Source organism: Aspergillus wentii (assembly GCF_001890725.1).
Source record: "Aspergillus wentii DTO 134E9 unplaced genomic scaffold ASPWEscaffold_1, whole genome shotgun sequence".
In the NCBI taxonomy this organism is placed as follows: domain Eukaryota; kingdom Fungi; phylum Ascomycota; class Eurotiomycetes; order Eurotiales; family Aspergillaceae; genus Aspergillus; species Aspergillus wentii.
In genome coordinates this window covers 3,421,234-3,445,780 of record NW_024467832.1, presented here as the reverse complement: position 1 = coordinate 3,445,780, position 24,547 = coordinate 3,421,234, and the positions used below count along the sequence as shown (strand labels likewise).

Below are 24,547 nucleotides of genomic sequence, written 5' to 3'. Positions count from 1 at the left end.
ATAAAACAAAACAGTCCAAATAACAATTATATCATAGATTATCATCCTCTATCAAGTTCCTGTCCAAAGGGGGTACACAATCCGTCTATGGCACCGTTGACGGAACCCCAAAGAATGTGGACGTTTTAAGCCACCCTTTCCGGTTGTTTGTTGCAATTCTGGCTCTCTCGATCAAAGACGATTCTGTTTTCTATCTTTTCTTCCAGCGGAGTCTGGTCTGGGTATATCATTCTCCATTCGCATCGTCATAATCGCCTTGTTGGTTACACTGCTTGCGGGCGCCTTCCCAGGGGCTCCAGTGCGAAATCGTGGATGCCGGCGTCGCCCAGCCCACGCACGCTAACCAGCCAGGAGAAGTCACGGCGAAAGCACGCAGAAGCCCAATCATAGATTCATAATCTTCTTGCTCTTTTTTTTTCCCCTTCTTTCTTTCTTCTTCCCTGAAAATCGTTATCATCATCATCGTCTTCGTCTTTTCCATCAATCAGCGATTTCTCAATATATCCATCCACCCTCCCTTGATCCATTCCATCGTCTCCCTCTCTCTCCTTTGTTCCACTTCCTTCCTACCCGTACTCCGGACGCTCAGGTCATCCTTGGTACAGTAGTAGCCAACGCCCTGTCGTCCACTCCTCTGTCTCTCTCTCTTTGGCAAAACTTCTTCCAACCACCCCTCCCTTGCTTTCTGTCTTGCCCCGTCTATTTCATCCACCTTATCGGACTCGACCATCACCACCTCCAATGACCCGCCTTCGGTGTTCATAGGTCCTGGTATTTCTTTGCCATCACTTCACGCCTGTCCGACTGAGCGTCCACGATGGCGAACGTGTAAGTATTGTTTTTTTCCCGTTAACCTCAAACTCTTTTCTAAAGAGTGAGAGCAAAGAAAGAACACTTTCTTTTCATTATACGTAAAAGGAAGAAGAAAAAGATTTTTTGAATCAAACCGGTGTTAATTCGTTGGCTTTCAACAGTTTTAATTCAGCATGGCGCTCTTTCTGGCATACTATGACTTCGTATGACAGACATGCGTCCCACGATTCCCCTTATCGAACTGGCAGACATGTTCCTCTTAGTCAAAGTCGCCACGACCCTCTGACCTCCATTGCAACGAGCGCCATTGAATCCCGTCCCGATTTGACAAACCCCTATGAGGACGACCAACCCAAGGCCTCAACAAGCTCGAACTCCAATGGCTGGTCTGGCTCTCCTACAGGTGTCGGTTCTCCTACCCGCCCTTACTCTCCGGGAATGAGGTCGCTTTCTTCTCAAAAGAGAAGATCGAATGATCAAGGAGCAGATGGTGCTGGTGAGATCCAGATGCAGAGTTTCCATGACGGTGCCCCGCCTCCTCCCCCGGTAGGCCACTCGTGGAGAAAGATCGACCGATGGCTGGAGCGCAACTACGAAGAACTTTTCGATAACCTATGTGAAGGTTGCACCCAGAATGACATCAATGAGTTGGAGCATGAATTGGATTGCAGCCTTCCACTAGAGGTTCGGGAATCTCTGATGGCCCATGACGGCCAGGAACGCCCAGGTTTGCCCACGGGAGTTATCTTCAGCTGTATGCTTTTGGACTGTGAGGAAATTGTTCAGGAATGGAGGAACTGGAGGACCGTCAACGAAGAGATCCTCAGCGGCGCAACCATGGTGAATACTCCCCTTCCTAAAGCCACGGCAAGCTCCTCATCCTCCATACCCCCTCCACAAACATCGAATCCGTTGTGGAAACAGGATCTCCTTGAACGCCAGGATTCCCAGCCTCCTGGTGCAGTTCAGAAGGCCTACTCACACACTGCTTGGATTCCCCTTGCGCGCGATTGGGGTGGTAACTACATTGCCATTGATCTGGCCCCTGGGCCTGCTGGAAAATGGGGCCAGGTCATCATCTTCGGCCGTGATTACGATTGCAAATACGTTGTCGCTCGGTCCTGGTCGGCTTTCCTTGCGGTGATGGCGGATGATATTTGCAGTGGCAAGGTTATTGTGGATGAAGAAACCAACGAGCTCAAGTTGAAGGAGTTCAGAGCTCAAAATGTCGAGCCTCCATACTTGGAAATTCTCCGCTGGAGAACAGACCAGAAGTACGGCCGGAGGCCCCCTCGTCGCAAGGGTCCAAATGGGCTTGGGCTTAGTACTGGCGGCAAGTCCGGGAAAGAGTCTCCCTACGGGAGTCCGACAGCTGGTGAAGAACGCGGAAGATCGCCGCACCGTTTCCCCAATCGCGGATCTACTCAAAGCCCCAAGACACAGTTTGGCGTCTCCAGTCCTCTTGCCCGTGTTACTGAAGAAGCTCCGAGTCCTGTGAACACCAGTGCGGATACTGAACTGCCTGTCGAGTCCTCCAAAGAGAACGCAAAAGAGTCCCAAGATCAGGATCTGATGGAGGTAGCAACACCACAAATATCCGGGAAGGAGAACGAGGGCTTTTTGGCAAAGGAGAATGACCAAAAATCTTCGGAGCCAGAAAAAGCAGAAAAGCATGAATCGAATCAGGAACCGGAAGCTGCCTTGGACTCGGAAGTCTTGGGCGAGATGAAAAATGTGGCCATCTAAACTGGCCTCGGTGCGTTATGTCCAAGATGATCGGTTTCTACAATTTTAGGTTCCCAAGGAGCTTTTTGTTTTATTTTGCTCATTCACAGTTGAACTGTAATAGCGCTTATTTCGAGCTTATGGATTTGTGTGTAAGACTGTTCTGACCTGCCCCCTTGTATAGATTTATAACTCTTTTCTCTATCATTCTCGTGAGATTTTGTTCTGTGTTTCCGAGGAGTCTACCTCTTTTCCCTGGTTTTTATTTTTATTTTCATATTTTTCTTTTCTTTTCTTTTCTTTTTTTTTTTTTTTTTTTTTTCATTCGAGATGGTTTCTTTTGATCCTGTTTTCATCCATATTGTCTGTAACTTTACCTTGATGACCATGCAGTATTAGTCTCCTCCGAGTGCGTCTTGTTCTATTTCCATTTCGCTTCTCTTCAATTCTACATCATTCCCACCTTCCGGCTTTCTTTGCGGTGTCAACCTACGATCCGGCTGTGATTATTCCATGGTCTATTCTGTGTGTGTGTGTGTGTGTGGAGCAATATTGGTGTTTCGTTTTTGCAAGTGTCGATTTGATAGCTGACGAGAAATATGACGTCTCGCTTTCCCTCCGCCCTTTTCTTTGGCATCACCTTGAGGTCAGATTGGCGTTTAGTGGTTTTTTTTTTTTTTTTTTTCTTTTTTCTTTTTGTTGGAGACTTCAAAGACTTTGTTCTACGATGTTCTCTGCATGTGTTTACCCATCGATGCTATATCAAATGACAATACCTGATCCGTTGTGACCTTGGGTTTGTACTAAAAGTCGAAATGTTCAATGCACTGTGGCAGTAGATTCTGTGTACAGACAGACTTCACTGATTACATATGTTACAGCATTATAACTAGATATTTATTACATATGTTCATCTTTATATTTAGACCCTGGTCGTCCGGCATGGAGATAATTCAAAATAAGGGCACCCCCCCAGGAAATAAATGCAAATGCTTTTTATTATGTTGCCAATAAATCTCCCAGTCCCTTTCCTTTATTCCCAATCGTCGTCATCATTATCATCCCGCTTGTTTCCACTTCGGATTGCACCTCGTCTAGGATTGTTCCTTCGTTTTCCACCATCGTCATCGCTGCCACTGTCATCATCTGAGCCCTGGTCATCCGCCTTGATCTTCGATTTGGCCAAAATGCCTTTGTGTAGAAGTCTCTTTTCCAGCGTTGTGGTGTTGAACCCTTCGGTCCCATCCTCGCCGCCAGACCCCAGACCCTCAAACCCGAGCACACGCTCAATACCCAGTCCATCCTTGAAGCCGATGACACATGGCAAGACTCGAATGCTCAATTTCTCCACGACAAAGGGGGTATGACGCACATCGACCCGAGCGAATCGCACTTCGTAGTGCCGAGCAGCCAACGCCTGAAGATGTTCGTCCATCACCGTACATCGGGCGAAATCCGGATGAGCGAAATGAACCACGCAGCGATGGGTCTGGGTGGTGAAGTCTAGTAGGGCCTGGTCGCTGCTTAGGGTGGGGTACAGACTGTCATTATTCACGAGGGTTGGCCCCGCGGAGGAGGAAGGATCACGGTTTGTTTTTGCGGAGGAGAATTCGGCGTTGAGTTGCTCGATGCGTTGGGCACGGTATGCCGAGTCGTCTTCATTTTCGAGGGCTTCGAAGAGAGCATCCGAGTCTGAGTCGTCATCTTGATCTCGAGTGCGATTTCTGTGCTCGTGGTCACGATTCATAGTATCTTTTTTATGGAGAGAAGAATTTCTGTAGACTTCCACACGGTTGGATAAAGGGGAGATTCAAGACAACTAGATTGGTATAATGGTGCCTTTTATAAAAAATAATAATAGGCCGGGAAATTGAATAGGTAGGGGAGGGTTGAATGTGTGGAGTAGAGGGTCAATATTCAATAATGATGGATGATAGTAGTTACTGTTCCTCGTGCGCTCGGGAAGTAGTGTACAGGAAGGAGATGGATATTCATATCTGCCATTCAACATTTAACGAATAATTCACAGATATATTTTTAGACCCTGCGTATGTACCATAGTCTTTTTTTTTTTTTTTTTTTTCTCTTTTCTGCTAATAGAGAGAGCTGATCATTACACACTGCATGGCTGTAGAACAGAATCACCGCCAGATCTTTACAAGTACAAGGAATGTCTAGCATGCAAACTGGTTCAGAACAGAGGAGCATCCAGGTGAAACTACGGGGTATGGGGCACAGTTATTCCATCTCGATTTACTCATAGTAGAATGATCTTCCTGGAGATTTATGATTATCCTGCATCATCTGCAACTCCTGCAAATCCTATATTCATCGCATATCAAAACTCAGGGTGAAACACGCTCAGTCAGCAAGATCCGCCCCAATCAAAGCCGCTTCCGGAACGTCTCCCATTCTTCCAATTAATCTCCAGAGCCCAAAGTTCTCTTTCCAGATGTGACTTTCTTCTGACGGTTTCTCTGTTTCTTCTCGACTCTGTCTCCATACGCCCAGACTGTCTGGTCCCCATCCAGGGAGATTTGCCTCCATTCTCACATTCGTTCTTTTCTTTTTTTTTTTTTTAGTTTCTCCTAACTAGTCGCTTCTCGTTTGCTCCTTTTTTCGTTCAGAAGCCCGTGTACTACACTTCCTCCGTGTACCGTCTGTTTGTCCTCTACGTCGTCGAATTTCACCACCGGTTTCCGACTTTCTTTTTTATCCTTGTTTTCTCTCTTCCCAAATAAGCGTCACAACCAGCAAAATGGCAGAAGACAAGAAAACGGACGATTTCACGATTCAGATGGATCAGGGGAGTAAGACCTTTGAGGCACCTCTGCCGCCGCCTCCCCAGCCCAGAAGCGCACCGAGCAACAATCCCATCCTGCCGGTGCTGGCGTACTGCGGATCTTCTATTATGATGACCGTTATGAACAAATATGTTCTGTCGGGCACTGGTTTCAACCTCAATTTCTTCTTGCTCTGTGTTCAGGTATGTTTGGGGTGGTTGGTAGAAAAGAAGGGCTAGGACTATGATGCCTAGCTAATACACGAAATTGAGCTGACTGTTGGCCAGTCCCTCGTCTGTATCGTTGCGATTCAGACATGCAAGACATTTGGCCTGATAACATTCCGTGATTTCAATTCCGACGAGGCCAAAAAGTGTAGGTGTCCCTGAGTGAGCCCGGTGGAACCGCAAGAGACGAATTAACGCTGTTTTTTATTTTTATTTTTAATATAGGGTTTCCCATCACCTTGCTTTTGATCGGCATGATCTACACTGGCTCCAAGGCCCTCCAGTTTCTTTCGATTCCGGTATACACCATTTTCAAGAACTTGACGATTATCCTCATTGCCTACGGTGAGGTGCTCTGGTTCGGTGGCTCCGTCACCGGTCTTACCTTGTTCTCCTTTGGACTCATGGTTGTGAGCTCCATCATCGCCGCATGGGCCGACATTAAGCATGCCGTTGAGAGTACCAGTGATGCAACCGCCAGGGTCTCGACACTGAACGCCGGATATATTTGGATGATGATCAATTGCCTCTGCACTTCCTCCTATGTTTTGGGGATGCGCAAGAGAATCAAGTTGACCAACTTCAAGGATTTCGACAGTATGTTTGCTTTCTTTCTCTTCCGTTATAGTGTATCTAAGGAACTTTTTGTCTGACACTCCACCCATTCAGCCATGTACTACAACAATCTTCTGTCGATCCCCGTCCTTGTGGTTTTGACCTTCTTCGTCGAAGACTGGTCATCCACCAACGTTGACCGCAACTTCCCCCCCACCGATCGCAGCGGTATTTGGTTCGCCATGATCCTGTCCGGTCTTTCCTCGGTGTTCATTTCCTACACCTCCGCCTGGTGTGTCCGTGTGACCTCTTCGACCACCTACTCCATGGTGGGCGCTCTCAACAAGCTGCCTATTGCGGTCTCCGGTTTGATTTTCTTCGATGCACCTGTGACCTTCCCCAGTGTCTCTGCCATTGTCGTGGGTTTCATCAGTGGAATCGTCTACGCGGTTGCTAAGATCAAGCAAAGTGCCAAGCCGAAGACTGGTTCCCTGCCTACTGCAAACCCTCTTGTCAGTGCTAGCAGCCAGAGCATGAGAGATTCGCTACGATCTTAAAGAAGAGAGAAGGCAGCGGTGGGTGGTTAGACGGAACGTTGGTCGTGACACCCACTCAAACATCTTGAGCAACTATGCGATTGCCAACTTAAACTCAAAACTCTCCCCTTTGGTTCTATTCTGTCTCAATGATGAGGATCACCGTATGTGATACATGACTCACGTTTCTTTTTCAGCTAGGGTAGTTTGAACGGTTATTGATTGATCAATTACCATTATACTTTGGCGGGGTGTTGGGTGGCATTTTCTGTATTCTACCTTCACATATTGATCTATCAGGAGGGCTTCTTTTCCTTTTCTTGTCCTTCTGTTCATCTGGCTGTTTTTGCCTCTTCTGTTGCGCAGATTGCGCAGTTTATTGCGAGTACTATCTAGTAATTGTCCATGTTGGTTAATGGTACGTGGCCAAGGCGTGTGTTTCTTACCTGCTGTTCTATTCAGGACTGGAATGCGATTATATTCCAGATAGATCTTTCTTGATGTTGGATGAAAAGAGAAGGGCCACTATTTTTGTATATACCAGATTTCTTTTTTTTATTTTTTTATTCTCTTTAATAGGGTTATAGAAAGCGTTTTGATTCTCGATTCATATCTATATTCCTATACATTTAAACTAAATAGAGTTTAATTATACACTTGAGGGTTATCTTCGTCAATTTATGGCGGTTTCTCGGAACTTATATTGACCGTGCACGGCTAGATCTTTTTTTCCAGTTCTCTCCTGACCACCTCCGTCTATATATATATAATATATCTCCCGTTACAAGAGACCACACAAAGCACTGTATTATTATTTATAAGACGACCATGCCCAAATCAAAGAAAGCGCGGATCCCAAATTCCCATAACCCACCACGTGGCGATGGCAATGGTGCCCAATCCAAGAAAGGGCGAAAAATGCACACTTTTTCCAAACTATCTACATCGTCGGGCAAATCGAATGGCAACAACAACGGCAAACAAAAAAATCAGCAGCAACGGCGGCCAGTCATACCGTTTGGGAAAAGAGATCGGATTTTACTAATTGGTGAAGGTGGGTGCCATAATTCTTCTTTTTATTTTTTGGGGGGTAAGAGAGGGGGGCTCGAGCTCGAGTCTTAAATTCATTGCTTTATATTTCGAAATATCTGGGCCATAAATAAGATATGTGTTCGGATTATAGTAATCTATCATGCCCACACTCAGTCTAGAGAAGGGTGCATTTTCCCGGGCAAAGATAGTATCAAAGCCCATTGCCCCCCTCCCGGCTGTCACCCTATTTCCCATACATTGCTTTTTCCATTTCATGTTTAAAAAATTATGGTTCAACCGTCACCTAACGTAGGTCGAGCAGGGGATTTTTCCTTCGCCCGTTCTTTGGTCGTCCAGCATCGTTGCAGAGATGTCCTTGCTACCTGCTACGACCCCAAAGCAAAACTCTGTGAGAAGTATCCGCAGGTGGAGGATCATCTGAAAGACATTCTCACCGGTTTCTCTGGTAGAAAAGGCACCGATGAACAGGAAGAAAAGCTAAACAGAAAGGAGCACAATGACACAGATACACTGAGTACCCCAGGTAACAGTGACCCCAAACAAAAACACCGTGGACCCAAAGTCCTTTTCTCAGTCGATGCGCGGAAACTTGGTCTGCCTACTGGCGGTGGAAAGGATATTCGCACTGGTTTCCCACGACCGGAGCCTAAACGCCCTGCATGGCATAAGCATAATAATCAATCATCTTCTACCCCCAAAGGTGGGCCCTGGGATTTAATTTGTTTTAATTTCCCCCATGTTGGTGGTCTGTCGACAGATGTGAATCGCCAAGTTCGGGCAAACCAAGAGCTCCTTGTGGCCTTTTTTAAGGCATGTGTGCCATTATTGTCATTACCCCCTGAAATCCACGATGACGATGAGGATTGGGAGTTCAGTGATGAGAGTGACTCAGAAGCCGACGAGGATAGCGAGGGAAGTGCAGCTGAGAATGTCACGGAGCAAATGAAGAGCAAAATCAGAACCGAGCCGGGGCAAATCCTAGTGACTATGTTCGAGGGTGAGCCTTATACACTGTGGAACATTAGAGACCTCGCCCGGCATGCAGGTTTACGTGTTGTCACTAGCTTCAAGTTCCCGTGGGCCTCTTACCAGAAATACTCGCATGCGCGGACTCTAGGCGAAGTTGAAGGCAAACACGGTGGGAGAGGCGGCTGGCGAGGAGAGGACAGAGAAGCAAGAATGTACGTCTTCGAGGTGAAGCAGGACGACGGGCATGGTGTCACAAGGAATAATCGGAATTCGAAGACAGGTGTCAGTGCCAAAAAGAGACCAAGAAATGAATCCGATAGTGAAGATAGTGATTAAACCAGTGAACAATGAGCCCAGCATTACACCGTCTTCAGGACATTTGACCCGTATGATCCATGATTTACATGATGTAAACCTTCTTCATATCAACTTCATCGAAAACTTCGCCTGTTGTAGGATCTTTGACCGTGCCTGGTTCAATACCTCCGACTTTCTTGCTCATCTCCAATAGTCGCTGTTGGCCGTATACTCTGCCATTTGGCAAAACTATAGGGTCACTCTCAACATAGCTCTTTGTGTGGTGTGCATATGGCATATTCCGTGCCAGCTCATTTAACTCTGTGGAGCATATAGGGCAGACGGACGTGGTGGTAGACAAAGAATTTGAGCTAGAAGAAGTGAATTCCGAATGACATGATGGCGTCTTGAGGGCTGATAGCCCAGCAGATAAAGCAATGTGCAACAATGGGCGCGACGGCAGGGACAGAAGTTCATGATGAGTGCGGATAAAGAGATTGGAAAGGTAAGTCCATCGATCTGGGGAATACATTGACTACAAAATTGGTTGTCAGCTCAGCACCCACAAAGTAAAATGCTGGAATTTGTGCATACCCTGTAGGGATCAGCTTTCGTATCCGGGGGAAACGCGAGCAGACCTGCAGCTCGGTGGATTTCTGTCGATTGGGTTTCAATATATGGGGTGAGATATCTCTTCGCATGCATCATAGCGTCAACAAAATTTCGCTTATCTCCAGTCCGAATCATTTCGATGTATTGCTGTAACCGCAATTCGAACTCTAAATTATACTGTATATATCGAGTCAGCTCAGGATAGTTCGATTCATGCATAAGCGAAATGTAGGAAAAACACCAGACATACCTGGCTTTTCTTCAGGGCCGCTTTATTCTCACCGCACCACTGCAATGCATCTTTTGTTTCGCCCAGACGTAGACTCTCCGCAACTCGCTGGCACTGCACGAAGACGTTGAGGTCTACAAGATCTTCAATGTCCTTCTCCTTGGCTAACTGCTTCGCACTCTCAGGATAGCCAGAACGTAGCATATGATCTACCACCAGCCTATCCAGTCTGATCCTTGACCACTGATCGTACTTGACATCCGCCAAGTTAGGAATCTGGTGAAGACCTTCCAGATGCTGTATACGTCTTCTTGACTGACCGTGTATCTTTTTCTCTTCTTCCTGTAGGGTTTCCATTTTACGTTTCAGCGTCTGCATGCGATATATCATAGCATCCAAGGCAGCAAGGGTCTGTTCTGGAGTCTGAGTGCCCGACATGGAAGCATTGGCTGCCTCCTTCAGTGCCGGAACGACATATTCCTTTTCGCGCTCCACGATCCGCTGTACCGATTTGAAATTTCGTCGTGCAAGCTCATGGGGTAATCGAAGAAGCGGTTGGTCCTAGGATGAAAAGACGTTAGAAGAGGGGGGGGGAGCAAACAGAAAAGGTACCATACCAAGAGAAGCTGGTTCTCCGCATTGAGCTTGGTTGACGTGAGTTCTGCAGCCATGATGCCCAAAACGTATTCTGCGGTATAGAGAAGGTTTCCTTGATTCGATTTTCTAAAAAAAAATTATACTGGAAAGGTCAAAGTATTGGCAAGTTGCACCCCTGATCGGTTGGTGGGCTTCAAACTTGCAGAGGGAGGGGAGGATAAAGGTAGCATGTCACTCCACTTGTTGGATGCGGAGACATCGGTAAGGTCACGACACCTCTCACCTAGGCCAATCATCACAGTACGCGTCACTTATTGAGATAAATTGAACATAGTGAGGGATATTAAGCGTCTCAAGAGGATTTTTAAAATTCAAACATCTGGAATACAAGTTCTGTTCACTCAAAACTAAACCTAAAGCAAACGATTCAAATAGCAGAACAATCAAAATTGATTCCCTTTTCAACCCAGGACTCCGATATAAAAGAAACAAATGTATGTTACAGGAAATACGCCCTGACAAATCCCTGACAGAAGAACACTCGATAGCGCGGCAACATTTTCATGGTGGGAACGCTTCGCGATCGGAGTCAGGCAAGGGAATTCCTGAAAAGCTTTAATCGCTGTCATCGCTGTCCTCCTTGTCTTGCTTGGACTTTCTTCGTTCCTTCTTCTCCTTCTTCTCCTTCTTCTTGCGCTTGCGCTCGGCTCGCTCCTCTGCGGTTTCGCCCTCGTGTCTCTTGCGTTTCTTCTCATCTTTGTCGTCATCGACCTCCATCTTGTTTGGAGACGACGGAGTCTCATTCGGTGCATCCACCGGCTCCTCCTTGGAGACATTCTCGGTTGCTGGCTGCGCCTCTGAGGCGTCCTCCGGTGCGCTGTAGTCCTTGTAGTCGCTCTTCCACTTGGCAGGGGTGGCCTCGTTGGTCCGACCGTATTTCTACAGAGATTGTCAGTGACTGTCAACGCCTTGATGGTAGGTAAGATGGAAAACTCACATCAAGCTTTCCAGCGGACTTGAGCTTCTTCTTCTCCAGAGCAATGGGACCCAAGCCCCATCTGCGAGGGTAAAGGTCACGCTCCATGATACAGCGCTTGACCTTGGCGACAACACCGTGGTCGCAGGTCGAGAGCTCGACAGTAGACATCTGGGCGATACCAATTGCGATAGCCTCACCCTTGGTGGTCATGAGAACAACCTCTTCATTGACATCGATACCAGCCTCTGGGGACAAGTTAGCAAACCGGATAATACATCGTGTCGGATATAGGCTTACCAAAACGAAGAAGACCGGGGATCATGAGTTTGGCGCCATAGCAAACAGCATTCACGGCACTATCCTTGACGACGATACGCTTGTACGTTGTGAGGAGACTCTCTAGAGGGTGAATGACCTTCCGCAGGTACGACTCATCGCGCTGGTTGTCGTACATCCACTGAGCATCCATCACATCGTGCAGAGTCACCAAGCCCTTGTTCTCATCCATGGCACCACTACGGACACGTCGGAGCTCCTGCATGTGTGCACCAACACCAAGCAAGAGACCAAGGTGGACACACAGGGTTCGGATGTATGTTCCTGCTTCGCAGCTGACCCAGAAAACACCGAGATGTCTGTCATTGTCGAATTCGAAAACCTTGCTCTCGTGGATGGTTCTGATACGGAGCTGGCGCTTGACAGCAGAGATCAAAGGTGGGCGCTGGAAAAGGGCACCGGTCAAAGTCTCCAGCGCACGCTTGAATTGGGCCTCGCCACCAGGGATCTTGTCATGAAGACGAATCACGCAAACATATTCCTTTCCTGCGCCTTGTTGCGACTTGACGAGACGAGTGGCACGGTCAACGCAGACAATCAAGCAACCAGTGACCTTGGGGTCCAGGGTTCCACTGTGTCCAGTCTTTTCGGCCCTTCACAAACGTGGGGTTTAGCATTCGACCGTGTATAAAGTTTCGGGTAGTGGTAAATACCTCAAAATTCTCTTCATCCAAGCGACAACTTCATGACTGGATGGGTTGGAAGGCTTGTCAAGGTTGATAACACCGGAGTTGATGTAAGACTTCAAGTCACGCTTGAGAGGAGCGCAACCGGCAGGAATTGGAGTGAAATGGCCGGTCCTAACGAGGACTATTGCAAAATGGAATCAGTATTCAGATAATATATATACAATTATACAAAGAATATGTCTTTTAAAATTGACTTACGCTGGTCATAGTTCTTGAGCAGAAGCGGCCACTCCGACGTCGAAATATTCGATGCACCAGCCTCTGGCTTGATGGTATAATCCATCTCTTCTTTGGCCGCTGCCATTGTGAAGATTCTGGCTGGAAGAAAATTGGGGGTAGCCAGGCAAGTGAGCGTTGAGAAAAGAACGCAGGAAAAAAAGCACTTGCTAGACCGAAGTTTTATTCTGGCGCTAGCGAGAAGAAGTTTGGGAAAAATTGAAGTGCGGCGGACAGCTCCACGGACAAAACGGGTTAGTGCCACTCGTGACTTGCGATGATCGAGTCCTCGACCGTGGCAAAAGAATACGGATGAAAATATTATATAGCGAAGGAACTATTCCTTTTAAAAAACGTTATCTCTGCATATCGAAGCAAAACACTTCTACTGCAGCATACAATACAAAAACCGCTGATTTCCTCCAGTAACTAATCAAGTAGCTAACAAAGTAGTTACACTAAGATAGTTCTTCAACACGGGGAGAGTCAATAAAGCACGGCGTTCGAATGCACCCTCAATGCCTTATTTGTCACGTACATTTTATGTACTTTAACCTCCACCAAGTCTTCTTCCTGGGCCTCTTCCTCCCCAGGTCCCTTGGAAAGATGAAGCCCAGCCACTTGACGAGGATTCCTGAGGCTGCCCCCCCGACCGGTAGGCTGTTCCGTAGGAGCGATACTCTTCTCTAGGCGTATATGCGCTGAAAAATCTTTTCACGAAATCTGGCGTAGCAATGTAATTCCGGCCTCCACCAAAAGTTGGATATATGCGTGTAAGAAAGTCATGCATATGGGCGGCGACAATACCAGTACCGTCACGTAACGCCGCGGGCCACCCGGAAAGAACCAACGTAAAAGCAAGCATTGCCCATGGCAGATACTCGACGGGGATCTGGAACACGAAGTAGGTCGCCTTTTTGCCACGATTTTCCTGGGCAAAGGTGTAGACGAATGCCAAAACCAATGCTTCCGCAGATCAGTATACCGTACACAATTGATATGTCATGAGGCGCTACAGTAAGCTCACCAGAAGTAAAGATTACATTGTTCAGTAGGCAACCTGCAGTGAGCTTCAGGTTGTCAGCATTTCTAGGTCAATCAGGCTACCGAATGGGTTTAATGAATTGATCGAAATTTTGAAAGTATGGAAGGGCAAAAAGGTATACATATATATATGCAAATTTTTATATTATAATGTAGGGCGCCATTACCACCCAAGTGAACTTATGTTATCACGAGGGCTATCTCATTGGCCTTCCCACCATACCTGCAACGCATACAGCCCTTAAGGATCGTAAGAGAGGCACTGTACGGGATGCAGGGGCGATCTTCCTCGTTTCCAGGAACCACTTCAGCTAATTCAAGGCTGGGCGGGCAGATAATGCGAGGTGCACGGGGACATGGCAAGTGTCTCCGTGTTGAAAAATGAAAATATAAGAGGGATAGGACAATTCTATTTGAAAGAACCCTTGAGGACCGAGTCATTCCAAGACTTACCATAATGACAGTGGCTACAAAACACACATAAGTGAAAAAGTCACCAGGTGAGCTGAACCGAGCTGAACCTGTTTCCAGAGCATTGCCATAGGTAAACACTACCGGCAGGTTAGCATGGCAGCCAGCCTGGACCAAGATAATATCGTACTGAAATATAAGTCGAAGATGAAGGAGAGATTCGGGCCCGTCAGCAAGAACGGCGAGAATAATCTCCAGGCATCAGGAAGAAGCTTAAAAACGAGTCTTGGTAAAAAAACCACATGGTACCCGCTGAGAAGGCCACCATAAACCAAAGCAGACTGGGCAAATGTAAGTGCAGTGAGAGTCCTAGATACCAAGGGTCAGTCAAATCTTTCATTTTGTGGTGTTAACAGTAAGGGAAAATACCTGGTAACGGGAGGAGCAGACCAGAAAAGATCCATTTTTACAGCTAGGTAAGTACTGCAAATGCAAATTTGCTGGTCGCTCTAGTACATGTATGTCGATTGCCTGTCACACATTAATGTGGGCAAAATTCTCTGCTTTCTCGGGAAGGAAAAAAGAAAGAGAAAGAAAGAAGGGTTTGTTCGAAATATAAAGCGTTGTGCATTTGCTAGCTTCTTCTGGGCCGAAATTTATCCGGGGTCCGTGCCAAGTACGAAGCTTAGGGCATGACAGCTCTCCCAAAACCGCCTAGTTTCTTTCGACGGTGGTACTATGTAGGTACTCCATACACTCTATGCACCTGCTAGACCTGAAAATTATCTACTTCATCCTCTGCTTGAGCGGATATATCATTATATCACAATATCTATAACGCTCAGTCTCCCCACCAAATTGCTTCTCAGTTTTAAGTGTCAATTTCAAACAAGAGCCTACATAGTAGGTAGTAATAAGTGGCGTTGAAAGCTAAGCACAAGATATCTGCGAACATGTCGCTCGGTCTTCTGCTTTATATCAAAGCTGGTGTTCCGTATATCTCATCAGATTTAGTCTTTGCAATAGGTTTTGATGATGTCCATTGCCTACGCACTGTATAGTGTCTTGCCGTATTCTGGCCGTCGTTCTATCCAATATATTTTCAGATACTTTTGAATGGCGCAGTTCCGTCAAATAAACAGATAGAGCTACCACAAACTCTCAAGTTCTTAATATTAATTGGTTCCGTGAATATTGGCATACAAAGCGAGCTGGCCAGCCTTGGAGTTTTTATACAAGCACCAACCGAGCAGAATAGTCCCGACGATCCAAAAGCAGGGCTATGTACACCATTACAGGTCATTTAGCATTCATCGCAACTTGAGCCCTCGTTATTTACATTCATACGGCTAACCTCCTTGCATAATTCTATACATTATCGATTATACTGTCTGTTTGAACCGTACCTCGGACGGCAAGGCCTCCATCCTTACCCTCAATCCAAACGTCCCAAGACCCAGGGCCCTTGCTGATCTTTGGTTTGCCGCATACTGTCAGCTCCTCTTCCACATAAAGAGGGGCCAAATTTTTGTATTCAATTCCTTTGATGACACGGTTTGACTTGGGGAGATATGCCTGGAGAACCGCAAGTAGCAGTGTCAAAGTCAACGGCCCATGTATGAGTAGATTCCGGAAGCCCTCCATGTCTTGGGTATATGTTTTGTCGAGGTGAATAGAGTGTGCATTGAATGTAAGAGCAGAAAAGCGGAAGAGTAAGGCTTTTGTGGGCTTTATCTTATGGCGAAATTCGGGGTCCGAAGGGGCTTCAATTGGAAAGAATGGGAGTCAGCATTTCTATTCCCTATAGACATGGACCGAAAATGCGCACATTTGACAATCCTGTGATTTTTCTCAAAATGTTCTTTATCGTGACTGATCTGCTCTTGGGTCTTTTCACGCATGAAAACCAAGTCCCTGGTCTCGATGACTGACGACTCTCCAACGTCCTCTTCATTCGGTGTCCATAGTCGTCTTTTGACATCCTCTGAACTTTCTCCCTCTTCTACTGTGCCTACCCGTCTCTCAATGCTAACAACCACTTTTTCTTTGCCTTCCTGCCCTTTCACGACCACGTTACGAATTGTTTCAATGCAGACGGCTCGGCTGCCGTCAAGGAATGGCCCACCGCCTATGGTTGGAAACCTCACTCTCCCCCCTGCCCACAAGCGCCTGTTGAACGGCTGCCCAGGGCTATGCAAGGAATCGGTGCCATCAGGGAGTAATTGAGATAGTGTGACTTGGGGAGGAAAGTAAACCAAATGGTGCCCCGCCGCCATGTAAGGCGGGGATTTGATCGATGGAAGAGGTTCACCGTCGCCTGACGGTGACTGCGGCCCTGGAAGAAGACCACATAATGTCAGATTCAAAAGATGTGATGGCTGGGTGTGTAAATAATCGTAGGTCAGGGAGAGTTTCCGTGATGTCAACTCCCGATGCAGGCGTTCAGAAAGCGAGTACGGCCGTGGAGCAGCCTTGGGAGCCCCTCCACCCCATATGTGGAGGTACCGGAACTGAGTTCTCTTCATCAAAAAGGTCAAATGCCTTTTCTAAACAAACCACGGGTGCCTGTATAGGCTATTTGAAAAGAGAATGTAGGGTTCTATGGATTGGTTTTCCGGCTACCCCTGTAAAGTGGATGTGATACAACAGTTTGGTTTGTTTGTTTAGTTGTCAGCTTGACTGATCAGGGCGGGAGAAAGAATGACACCTCTCCATGAATTTTTATCAATTGATGGAAGGGAAACGATAGGCGTTTGGAATTTTTTTTTTTTTTTTTTTTACATGAAGACTACACCAGCACAGGACGTGAAGGGTGCTTTGTAAAAAAGATTCCCATGGAGTTGAGGGTAACATTTCTGGGGCCTGCCGCGTCCTTTTCCCATCAGGTTAGAAATTATCCTACTACCCCGCTTCCGAATAATCATTCATCTTTATCATAGGCGGCCGTAGAGACATTTGGCACTTCTGCTGAATTGTCTCCCTGTCTTTCCTTCGCAGATGCTTTTGCTGCTGTCCAACAAGGGAAGGCAGACTATGCTATCATTCCTTTCGAGAACTCGACCAATGGATCAGTCGTTCAAACCCTTGACCTCCTAGCAGACAGACTTAACCTCTACGGGGATGTGACAGTCTGTGGAGAACATTATTTGACAGTCCATCACTGTCTCATGATCCGAAAAGATCATGCGTCCTCGCCTGACCGACCGACTTACGACTCGTTAACGAAGTTATATACACACCCACAAGCCTGGGGACAATGTGATATTTTTTTGGATAAACACTTCAAAGGTGTTGAAAGGCAGGATGTCTCATCAACCTCAAAGGCCGCGGAAATCGTTTCGAAGGAGACCACAGAGCGAAGCGCCGCTATTGCCAGTCATTTCGCAGCATCATATCATGGCGTGGAAATTCTGGCGGAGAACATCGAGGATAAAGCCGACAACACAACGCGCTTCTTGGTGTTGGGAAATGCCCAATTAGAATTGACCGCTCGCGTTCCCTTCGAAAATGTAAAGGTTTCCTCGGCGCGACAGCAACCTGGGCCTTTAGACACCACATTGAAGACACTGATCTCGTTCATGGTCAACCAGGATTTTCCAGGGGCACTGGCAGAGGCTCTCTTGATCTTCAAGGCTCATGGGGTGAATCTTACGAGCATAAACACACGGCCAAGTAAAAAACGAGCTTGGCAATATGTGTTTTTTGTGGAATGTAAAAGAATTCCCACGGCTGAAAATAAAGAAGCCATCGCTAGGATCCTACATGGCCTTCAGGAGGTCACCGAAAATTGCAGAGATCTGGGAACCTGGAAAGACGAACTCCCAAGCAACTAAAACGTGGACGCTGCGCTTTCGAATACTATCAAGGAACAAATGTTTTTTCTCTTTTCTTTTTTTGCATTCAAGTGAGTTCTTCAATAGTACTCAATGAAGCCATACCCAGGCGAAAAAGAATGCCGGGAATTGTAGCCTGTACTATATGAAACTAGGCAATCATTTGGAGCTTACAGAGTAATTCCAGGGAAAAAAGGTTATAAAGGCACCTAGGTATATATATCATTGCTTTCGGGTTACATACGGAGTGCATGGGAAAAAAAGAGCGGAAACAATCGAGGTACAGCACAAGTAGGCTGGAGAAAAACAATCTTTTATTGCCTAGCTTACATTTTATAAGCTGGACAACAATGCTTTAATAATATGGCTGTGGATTCTACGCAACGAATCCACAATCCACTTTACAAACACACCTCGTGTCAACCTAAGATTAATAGGCGACCTCAGTGACCATGTTACGGAGCTTGGATGGCCCTGTTTAAAGGGGAAGATCAGCAAAATGCAGTGACGTTGAGATATATGAAAGAAAGTGATATACACACCTCTGGGCAGCTTCGCAGAGCTTGGACCAGGCCCCATCATGGTAGTTACCAAGGGGGCCGTGGGTTCGTCATGAGAGCCGCCTTCACGATTCACGGGGCGAGCCGTCAAAAGACCCGCTCTTGGATCTTCTGGCCGTTCATCCTCGCTCTCTGCGAGGTCGCTGAACCGTCAATCTATACAATATATTAGTAGATATACCAAGCTTATGAATTTGAATAAACATACCGTCGTAGAATTCATCCTCGTCATCATAGTCGGCAAGTTGCTCGAAGTTGACCTTGTATCGAAGAATTGCTCCAATTCCACCAAATCCCTTGACGAATTGGTTTCCTTCGCTAGATCTGTCGGAAACGAACTCTAGAGCTGCACCGAAGTCTTTGTAGCTCTCAGCAAGCCACTCAAGGAATGGACCTTGATCAGCGACTTCCATCTCCAACCCAGTCTCCTTGTCGATAAACATTTCTCGGTTTTCCTCTTGAGCTTTCGAGGTATGGACAATGACCTCGGAACCGCTAGCGTTCTTCATAACCCACCGAGTGATGTCGAGATTCTCATATACAATAAGAGTCTCGGCCGCACCAAGTTCCAGGGCTTTGAGTGTATCGTCAATACCATAGCAAATCTTTCCAGTGTCTTGACTAATTTCCTGAAAGTATGTTCCAATGAGCTTCTTCTCCTGAACGAACTTGACATTGCTCAAAGTCTCGCCAGCCAGTTCGATAGCCTGGTTGAAACCATTCTCACCACCATAAGAAACATCAACGACCTTAATAACCTTGGACTGCAAACGTCCATCGAACATATCAGATTGGTTAAGGTCATTTTTGAAATCGGCAGAACCAGCCAAGATCAACCCCGCAACATTGATCTTATCGTTGGTAATGTAATTCTGAACAGCCAATTCGGCAATTTTGCGGACGTAGTTGTGCCGTTTTTCTTCACGAAGACGGGCGAAACGCAGCGCTGACTGACCACCACGGCCGTGCTTCTTGGGAAGGTCGACACTCAACTTCTGGAGAACCTCTCGAGTATTGCCACTCAATGTACCGAAAAGCGCACCGTTACCATCCATGATGATGAAACCGAATTTTTGATCCGATTCAAGAAGCTCGCTCAGTGCTTCAGTATGGAATTTGTTGTCACAGAGGTAGAGCGACGTATTGATTGGCTTAAACGGTTCGAAGTCGATGTTAATCTTACGCTCTTTTCCTTCCGACGTTATGATTTCACCACAGTAGACGACCAAGCCATTTGGAGGAACCTTGTTGTAAAGCTTGAGACGCTGCTGCGTGGAGGTGATGGCAGAAAGAACGGAGAGTCGATTCACGCGAGACTTGATGTTGGAAGCAGTACCCTATAGATTTACCGTTAGCAAGCGTCCAGGCTGAAAATGATAGTGCTATAACTCACAAACTCTTCAGCTAACATCCTCGCCGCTCTGGATATCTGGTCCTTGGGGGCTACATCATGGAAGGTTAGTTACACTCCCATACCGACTTCGGAAGTATGGAGAACTGACGAATGATGAGCGAAATCATGGAAGTTCCATTTCCTCTAGCAGCCTCAAGGCGCTTAATCAACTTCTTGACCTTCCATATTTCGATGTTTTTCTCCGCTTCGTTCGCCTGAGCCTGGCTCATGTTGGGCGAGGCGACGATGTTATGTCACCGGGGAGAAGAGGATAGGAATCTGGCTGGTATTAAACAAAAGTCAGTTAAGAAGCCACTAGTTAAAAAAAGGAATGAATATGAGTAGAATGAGAGACAGGCGACTTGTACATACAAAGAATCTAGCCAGAGGGGGAGCAAGACACGTACCTTGAAGCTGGTTGATTTGCCGTCGAAATCCAGCGGGGTGTTTAAGCAAATTTCATCAGGCACCGTGGGGTGGCCATGGCCAAAAGAAGAGACATGGATCGGCTGTCGCCTGTTTTCGCTGACATAATTTTTGTATTTATGCATACCGTATAATTACTGGCATCCTGCAGGCAATTTTGCCTCGACGGTACCAACTATCAAATCTCGTTTCATCATGATTACACGCATCCCATAGGTATGAGTTCTGGTCACTAAAATAAGCAAATTATCATGGTATGGGCTCAAATAGATACTATCTTAGACTAAGGTAGGCAATATCGCTTAGTTCTAACATTCCATGGTGTGGTAATTCTACCGGGTACCCCAAGATAAAGACTTGCCGTAGAGTAGTCCTTAGGTGGTCTCCAACAGGCCTTATCAGTGTTGACCCCACTCCGCTCTTCGCAGAAGCTCCTAGTAGAAAACAAGATCGAATGCCCGGGGTTTTTTTTTTCTTTCTTATCTATTTCTTTTCATATAACCTGAACCTGCTGCTGATCATATATAAGCCGGTAACAGTGCCATTGGCTTCTGCCAAACCACAACACAGTCTGGGTTTGCCCTTGCATTATTCCAGGGTTATAGGAACGTCTACCGACACAGATAGAAAGCGCTCTTGCTTCTGCTGCATTCCCTCAATTGAGAATACCTTCCTATAAATAACAGAAGGCTATTGGTTTATCTCTACGCCGCTAGACCTTGGCAATTCCCTCTCATCCACCCGGATTTCGAGCTCGAACAAGCGTTCGCCTAGTATAGCGAGCATGCAGGATCCCTCGAATTCAACGATTGAGAATCCTGGTTCCCATGTACAGGGAATGGGAATTCCGGGCTCAAGTCTGCCGTTTGGATCCAGTTTTGATAACCACTGGAGCTCCGCGAGTCGGGAAAATTCACCATCCGATTATGTTCAAAGACAAAGGTATTTTCCCCCATTAATCATTTTCAGGATATCGCGAATGGCATGAATAATTGCTGGTTGTCACTTTTAGATCCAACTCATTATCTGCGCGTTTCCGACAAGCCGGTGGTGTGAACAGTATTGATAACTTTGCTCGGTCATGGCAAAGAGCAGCATGCTTCCCAGAAATTCTTCCCCGAAGGGCCTCACTTGCAACTGAGTCGGACGAAGAATGGGGTACGGTAGTAAGCGAATACGCCGGGTCACAAAGTTCTCGACCTTTCAGACACGGATCCGATCCCACGAGGCCCTTGCTGGATGGTGGTGCAGGTGCCGAAGAAGACGATGTTTTACATGGCTCAGATCAATCGAAACAGGGCCTTCCAAGCACAGGAATTCTTGGGTCTTCAACTGATAGGAGCCTTGGGACTTCGTATGGTACAATATCTTCTCGGGTTACCGAGCGGAGGCATGCTATTCAGTCCCACAGGGAGCAACAAGCAGATCTAGATGTGCTCGGGGACCACAATGGTGAGAATCTACTCATTAAGCAGGTCCAAAACCAGAACGGCACACGAGAAAGTATTGTTGTTGGAAAATCGACCGTGCCCCAGACAATTTTCAACTCCGTCAATGTTTTGATCGGTGTCGGTCTGTTGAGCTTACCACTAGCAATGAAGCAGGCGGGGTGGCTTCTGGGTCTATTGTTTCTCTTCTTTGCCGCAGTGACAACCGCTTACACAGCTAAAATTCTCGCTAGATGTCTGGATGTTGACCGAAGTCTTGTTACTTACGCTGATTTGGCGTATGTCAGTTTTGGACATCACGCACGTTTAGTAACCAGTCTTTTATTCTGCCTCGAACTTATCGGGGCTTGCGTTGCTCTCGTTGTACTTTTTGCAGACAGTCTTTATGCTCTGATTCCGGGTCTGAGCATTTTGCAATGGAAAATCATATGCGGTGTTATGCTCCTTCCACTCAACTTTGCACCTTTACGGCTCTTGAGTGTGACGAGCATCCTAGGCATAATATGCTGCACATCGAGTATGGTTACATTTCTACCCTAATGGAACCAAGCTTTAGGGCTAATTTTCTAAGTTGTTGCTATAATGTGCATTGATGGGTTGATTAAACCTGATGCGCCAGGGTCTCTCCTTCAACCAGCCAAGACATCCCTGTTTCCCGAGAATTGGGGCACTCTACCGCTCAGTTTTGGTTTGATCATGTGTAAGTGTAGCCTACGCAAGTCAAAGAGCCGATGCAAATCTAATCTTTATCAAGCACCCTGGGGTGGCCATGGAGTCTTTCCCAATATATACCGTGATATGAGACATCCTGAGAAGTATGGGAGAAGTCTCTGGACAACATACATCTTTACGGTAAGAGCCCCCCCCCAAAAAAAAAGGACCCGGCCCGCTCCTAATGCATGATATTCAACAGTATACACTTGACTGTGCAATGGCTATTATAGGCTGGGTTATGTTTGGAAAAGCTGTTCGCGATGAAGTCACAGCCAACATATTGCTTATAGATGAATACCCACGAGTCATGTCCATTTGCATGATCATCTTTATATCAGTCATCCCCATCACTAAAGTGCCCTTGAAGTGAGTTCCTGGTTTGTTGGGTTTCCCTGCTTGTTATGTTTCTGACTAGATGCAGCTGCCGGCCTCTGGTGGCCACTGTGGAGGTCCTCTGTGGAGTTGGCCTGCGTCCTGGGGTGATCGGAAATCACTCTCAAGGGCTGAAAGGAACAGTTCACCAATCATCAAGGGTAATGATCCGTGTTCTTGTTGTGGTCGTCATTGTGTTGATGGCAATTGTCTTTCCATCTTTCGATAGAATCATGGCATTGATGGGGTCCGCTTTGTGCATCACGATCTGCATAATATTGCCACTGGCATTCTATTTAAAGATTTTTGGGAGCAAAATCAGTTCGGGTGAACGCATTCTCGATTGGATTATCCTTGTTTTATCATCGATAATAGCCATTGTTGGAACTGCCTGGGCCTTTTTGCCGCAGGACATGATTTCTGCGAGGTAGGCTCCTTTTAGTCAGCGTCTATTTGTTCTTAGCATAGGCTTATTTATCATTGACAACAATGGCAAAGTTGTTCCTAGTTTTGCCGGGATTCAAAATTTCTTTCTTGAATGGCCTAGGTTTGTAGTTTTGACTGTGTTCCCAAAGGTGAAAGATTAATTTCGAAGTTTCCTTTCGATTGACCAGGACAAACCCCATGGTAGACAAAACTTCCTGCAGTCGATTTTCCGTGAGATACCGGGAATTTGTGACGCACGCAACAGGCAACACCAAAAATAAGCTGGGCGTAAAAGAGATGGGTGAACAAGGCGGAAGTGTATTTGTCAGGAAAGTCACACAGCGCTTCAACATTTCCCCTCGCCCAGTTGCATTAGGGACGAAGTTCAGCACTAAGGAGAGGCTGATGATATGAAATCGATCGTCATCATTGCAGGGAAGAGGCCTTTCCATGAAATCTTGTTTCAATATCCCCGGCTCCTGGGAGTTCAGATCGATCCTTGTAACAGTCAAGGATTTGTTCATAGAGCACGCATTTTTGGTACTGAGAGCGCCAACCTCAAGGACCCTTAGCCTGACAGACGTGTCTCTCAATTGTGACAACTGGGGATTGATCCAATCAATTAAAACTTTACTTGAATCACCCCCGCGCTCCGATGACTGTCCAAGTTTACTGGCTAGCTGGTAGCTTTCCAGACCCCCATTTGTTTGGATCTGTGAGTCAATCTTGTTGACCAGAGCCTGATCGCCGGACTGTACCGCTTGAGCCCGAGATTTAAGAAGTTGATGATGAGAACGAATGAGATTCCGCGTTGCTTTTGATGACAGGGCTGCATGCTTTGCTTTGACTGTTGGTGGCCGAGTATGAGAAAGAAGCATAGGCTTCTTGGTCCGGCGCTTTGTCGAAGTCATTTTTTAAAGAGTAGTGCTGTGGTCAAGTCGTGAGGCAATGATATGAGACATGCTTTTTTGTCGGTACTCTGAAATTGTCTACCAGACGAGCGCTGGGTATGTACACTGATTCTTAGGATATTTTTCAGTCCTGGAGATGACGTTCCGCGGTATGTATTTCAATCACACGAAATGAAAGCATGAAAAAGCAGCAATACTAATGGTCAAAGAGGGGACCGCATTTCCTTTATTTTTCCATCCGCAAATAATCGGATAAGTCATCAACTGATTCCAAAGCGGAGCCCGTCGGCCGCCAAGAGATCCGGTACAGGTCAGGTGACCCACACAGCAAAGTCGTAGGGTTTTCGTTAAGCGAATACACTCCAAATAATTCGACACTCGACACTGCGACAA

General features: G+C 46.6%; 13 protein-coding genes across 13 annotated transcripts; 6 read left to right on the top strand and 7 right to left on the bottom strand.

Moving 5' to 3' along the window:
* Positions 1–226: 226 nt before the first annotated feature.
* Positions 227–763, bottom strand: ASPWEDRAFT_23418 (uncharacterized protein; the record flags this gene model as incomplete). Its single annotated transcript, XM_040832479.1, has 2 exons — positions 227–440; positions 513–763. 2 exons carry the CDS (start codon positions 761–763, stop codon positions 227–229), a joined length of 465 nt encoding a protein of 154 aa, XP_040694993.1.
* A 54-nt stretch (positions 764–817) lies between these two features.
* On the top strand, positions 818–2,559 carry ASPWEDRAFT_167340 (uncharacterized protein; the record flags this gene model as incomplete). Its single annotated transcript, XM_040830134.1, has 2 exons — positions 818–828; positions 1,026–2,559. 2 exons carry the CDS (start codon positions 818–820, stop codon positions 2,557–2,559), a joined length of 1,545 nt encoding a protein of 514 aa, XP_040694992.1.
* A 647-nt stretch (positions 2,560–3,206) lies between these two features.
* ASPWEDRAFT_34835 (thioredoxin domain-containing protein) lies at positions 3,207–4,620 on the bottom strand. The gene has a single exon (XM_040834106.1). The coding sequence runs from the start codon at positions 4,283–4,285 to the stop codon at positions 3,572–3,574; it is 714 nt and encodes a 237-aa protein (XP_040694991.1). The 5' UTR covers positions 4,286–4,620; the 3' UTR covers positions 3,207–3,571.
* Positions 4,621–5,296: 676 nt separating this feature from the next.
* Positions 5,297–6,660, top strand: gmtA (GDP-mannose transporter; the record flags this gene model as incomplete). The annotated part of the gene is made up of 4 exons (XM_040827429.1): positions 5,297–5,524; positions 5,609–5,696; positions 5,774–6,145; positions 6,218–6,660. 4 exons carry the CDS (start codon positions 5,297–5,299, stop codon positions 6,658–6,660), a joined length of 1,131 nt encoding a protein of 376 aa, XP_040694990.1.
* Positions 6,661–7,378: 718 nt separating this feature from the next.
* On the top strand, positions 7,379–8,997 carry ASPWEDRAFT_56462 (25S rRNA (uracil2634-N3)-methyltransferase; the record flags this gene model as incomplete). Its single annotated transcript, XM_040838290.1, has 3 exons — positions 7,379–7,693; positions 7,994–8,168; positions 8,223–8,997. The coding sequence occupies exons 1-3, from the start codon at positions 7,468–7,470 to the stop codon at positions 8,995–8,997; spliced, it is 1,176 nt and encodes a 391-aa protein (XP_040694989.1). The 5' UTR covers positions 7,379–7,467.
* ASPWEDRAFT_34833 (FYV10 family protein) lies at positions 8,591–10,612 on the bottom strand. The gene is made up of 4 exons (XM_040834105.1): positions 10,417–10,612; positions 9,821–10,360; positions 9,553–9,747; positions 8,591–9,493 (listed from the first exon to the last, which is right to left on the bottom strand). The coding sequence occupies exons 1-4, from the start codon at positions 10,468–10,470 to the stop codon at positions 9,062–9,064; spliced, it is 1,221 nt and encodes a 406-aa protein (XP_040694988.1). The 5' UTR covers positions 10,471–10,612; the 3' UTR covers positions 8,591–9,061.
* Positions 10,613–10,766: 154 nt separating this feature from the next.
* Positions 10,767–12,824, bottom strand: cbf5 (pseudouridine synthase CBF5). The gene is made up of 6 exons (XM_040834104.1): positions 12,599–12,824; positions 12,365–12,521; positions 11,673–12,304; positions 11,394–11,620; positions 11,168–11,335; positions 10,767–11,112 (listed from the first exon to the last, which is right to left on the bottom strand). Exons 1-6 carry the CDS (start codon positions 12,702–12,704, stop codon positions 10,858–10,860), a joined length of 1,545 nt encoding a protein of 514 aa, XP_040694987.1. The 5' UTR covers positions 12,705–12,824; the 3' UTR covers positions 10,767–10,857.
* Positions 12,825–12,828: 4 nt separating this feature from the next.
* On the bottom strand, positions 12,829–17,048 carry ASPWEDRAFT_56459 (uncharacterized protein). The gene is made up of 8 exons (XM_040838289.1): positions 16,853–17,048; positions 15,907–16,542; positions 15,478–15,646; positions 14,501–14,543; positions 14,262–14,440; positions 14,114–14,211; positions 13,644–13,686; positions 12,829–13,582 (listed from the first exon to the last, which is right to left on the bottom strand). The coding sequence occupies exons 1-8, from the start codon at positions 16,922–16,924 to the stop codon at positions 13,167–13,169; spliced, it is 1,656 nt and encodes a 551-aa protein (XP_040694986.1). The 5' UTR covers positions 16,925–17,048; the 3' UTR covers positions 12,829–13,166.
* On the top strand, positions 16,906–17,904 carry ASPWEDRAFT_23409 (prephenate dehydratase PHA2; the record flags this gene model as incomplete). The annotated part of the gene is made up of 2 exons (XM_040832477.1): positions 16,906–16,956; positions 17,011–17,904. 2 exons carry the CDS (start codon positions 16,906–16,908, stop codon positions 17,902–17,904), a joined length of 945 nt encoding a protein of 314 aa, XP_040694985.1.
* A 711-nt stretch (positions 17,905–18,615) lies between these two features.
* ASPWEDRAFT_23408 (translation termination factor eRF1) lies at positions 18,616–20,087 on the bottom strand (the record flags this gene model as incomplete). The annotated part of the gene is made up of 4 exons (XM_040832476.1): positions 18,616–18,620; positions 18,673–19,801; positions 19,858–19,907; positions 19,967–20,087. The coding sequence occupies 4 exons, from the start codon at positions 20,085–20,087 to the stop codon at positions 18,616–18,618; spliced, it is 1,305 nt and encodes a 434-aa protein (XP_040694984.1).
* A 490-nt stretch (positions 20,088–20,577) lies between these two features.
* ASPWEDRAFT_258396 (uncharacterized protein) lies at positions 20,578–21,007 on the top strand. The gene has a single exon (XM_040832779.1). The coding sequence runs from the start codon at positions 20,738–20,740 to the stop codon at positions 20,960–20,962; it is 225 nt and encodes a 74-aa protein (XP_040694983.1). The 5' UTR covers positions 20,578–20,737; the 3' UTR covers positions 20,963–21,007.
* Positions 21,008–21,067: 60 nt separating this feature from the next.
* On the top strand, positions 21,068–23,663 carry ASPWEDRAFT_732100 (putative transporter; the record flags this gene model as incomplete). The annotated part of the gene is made up of 6 exons (XM_040839295.1): positions 21,068–21,225; positions 21,296–22,248; positions 22,303–22,431; positions 22,486–22,583; positions 22,645–22,811; positions 22,867–23,663. 6 exons carry the CDS (start codon positions 21,068–21,070, stop codon positions 23,246–23,248), a joined length of 1,887 nt encoding a protein of 628 aa, XP_040694982.1. The 3' UTR covers positions 23,249–23,663.
* Positions 22,867–24,396, bottom strand: ASPWEDRAFT_34826 (25S rRNA (adenine2142-N1)-methyltransferase). Its single transcript, XM_040834103.1, has one exon. It carries the CDS (start codon positions 24,152–24,154, stop codon positions 23,288–23,290), a length of 867 nt encoding a protein of 288 aa, XP_040694981.1. The 5' UTR covers positions 24,155–24,396; the 3' UTR covers positions 22,867–23,287.
* Positions 24,397–24,547: the final 151 nt, after the last annotated feature.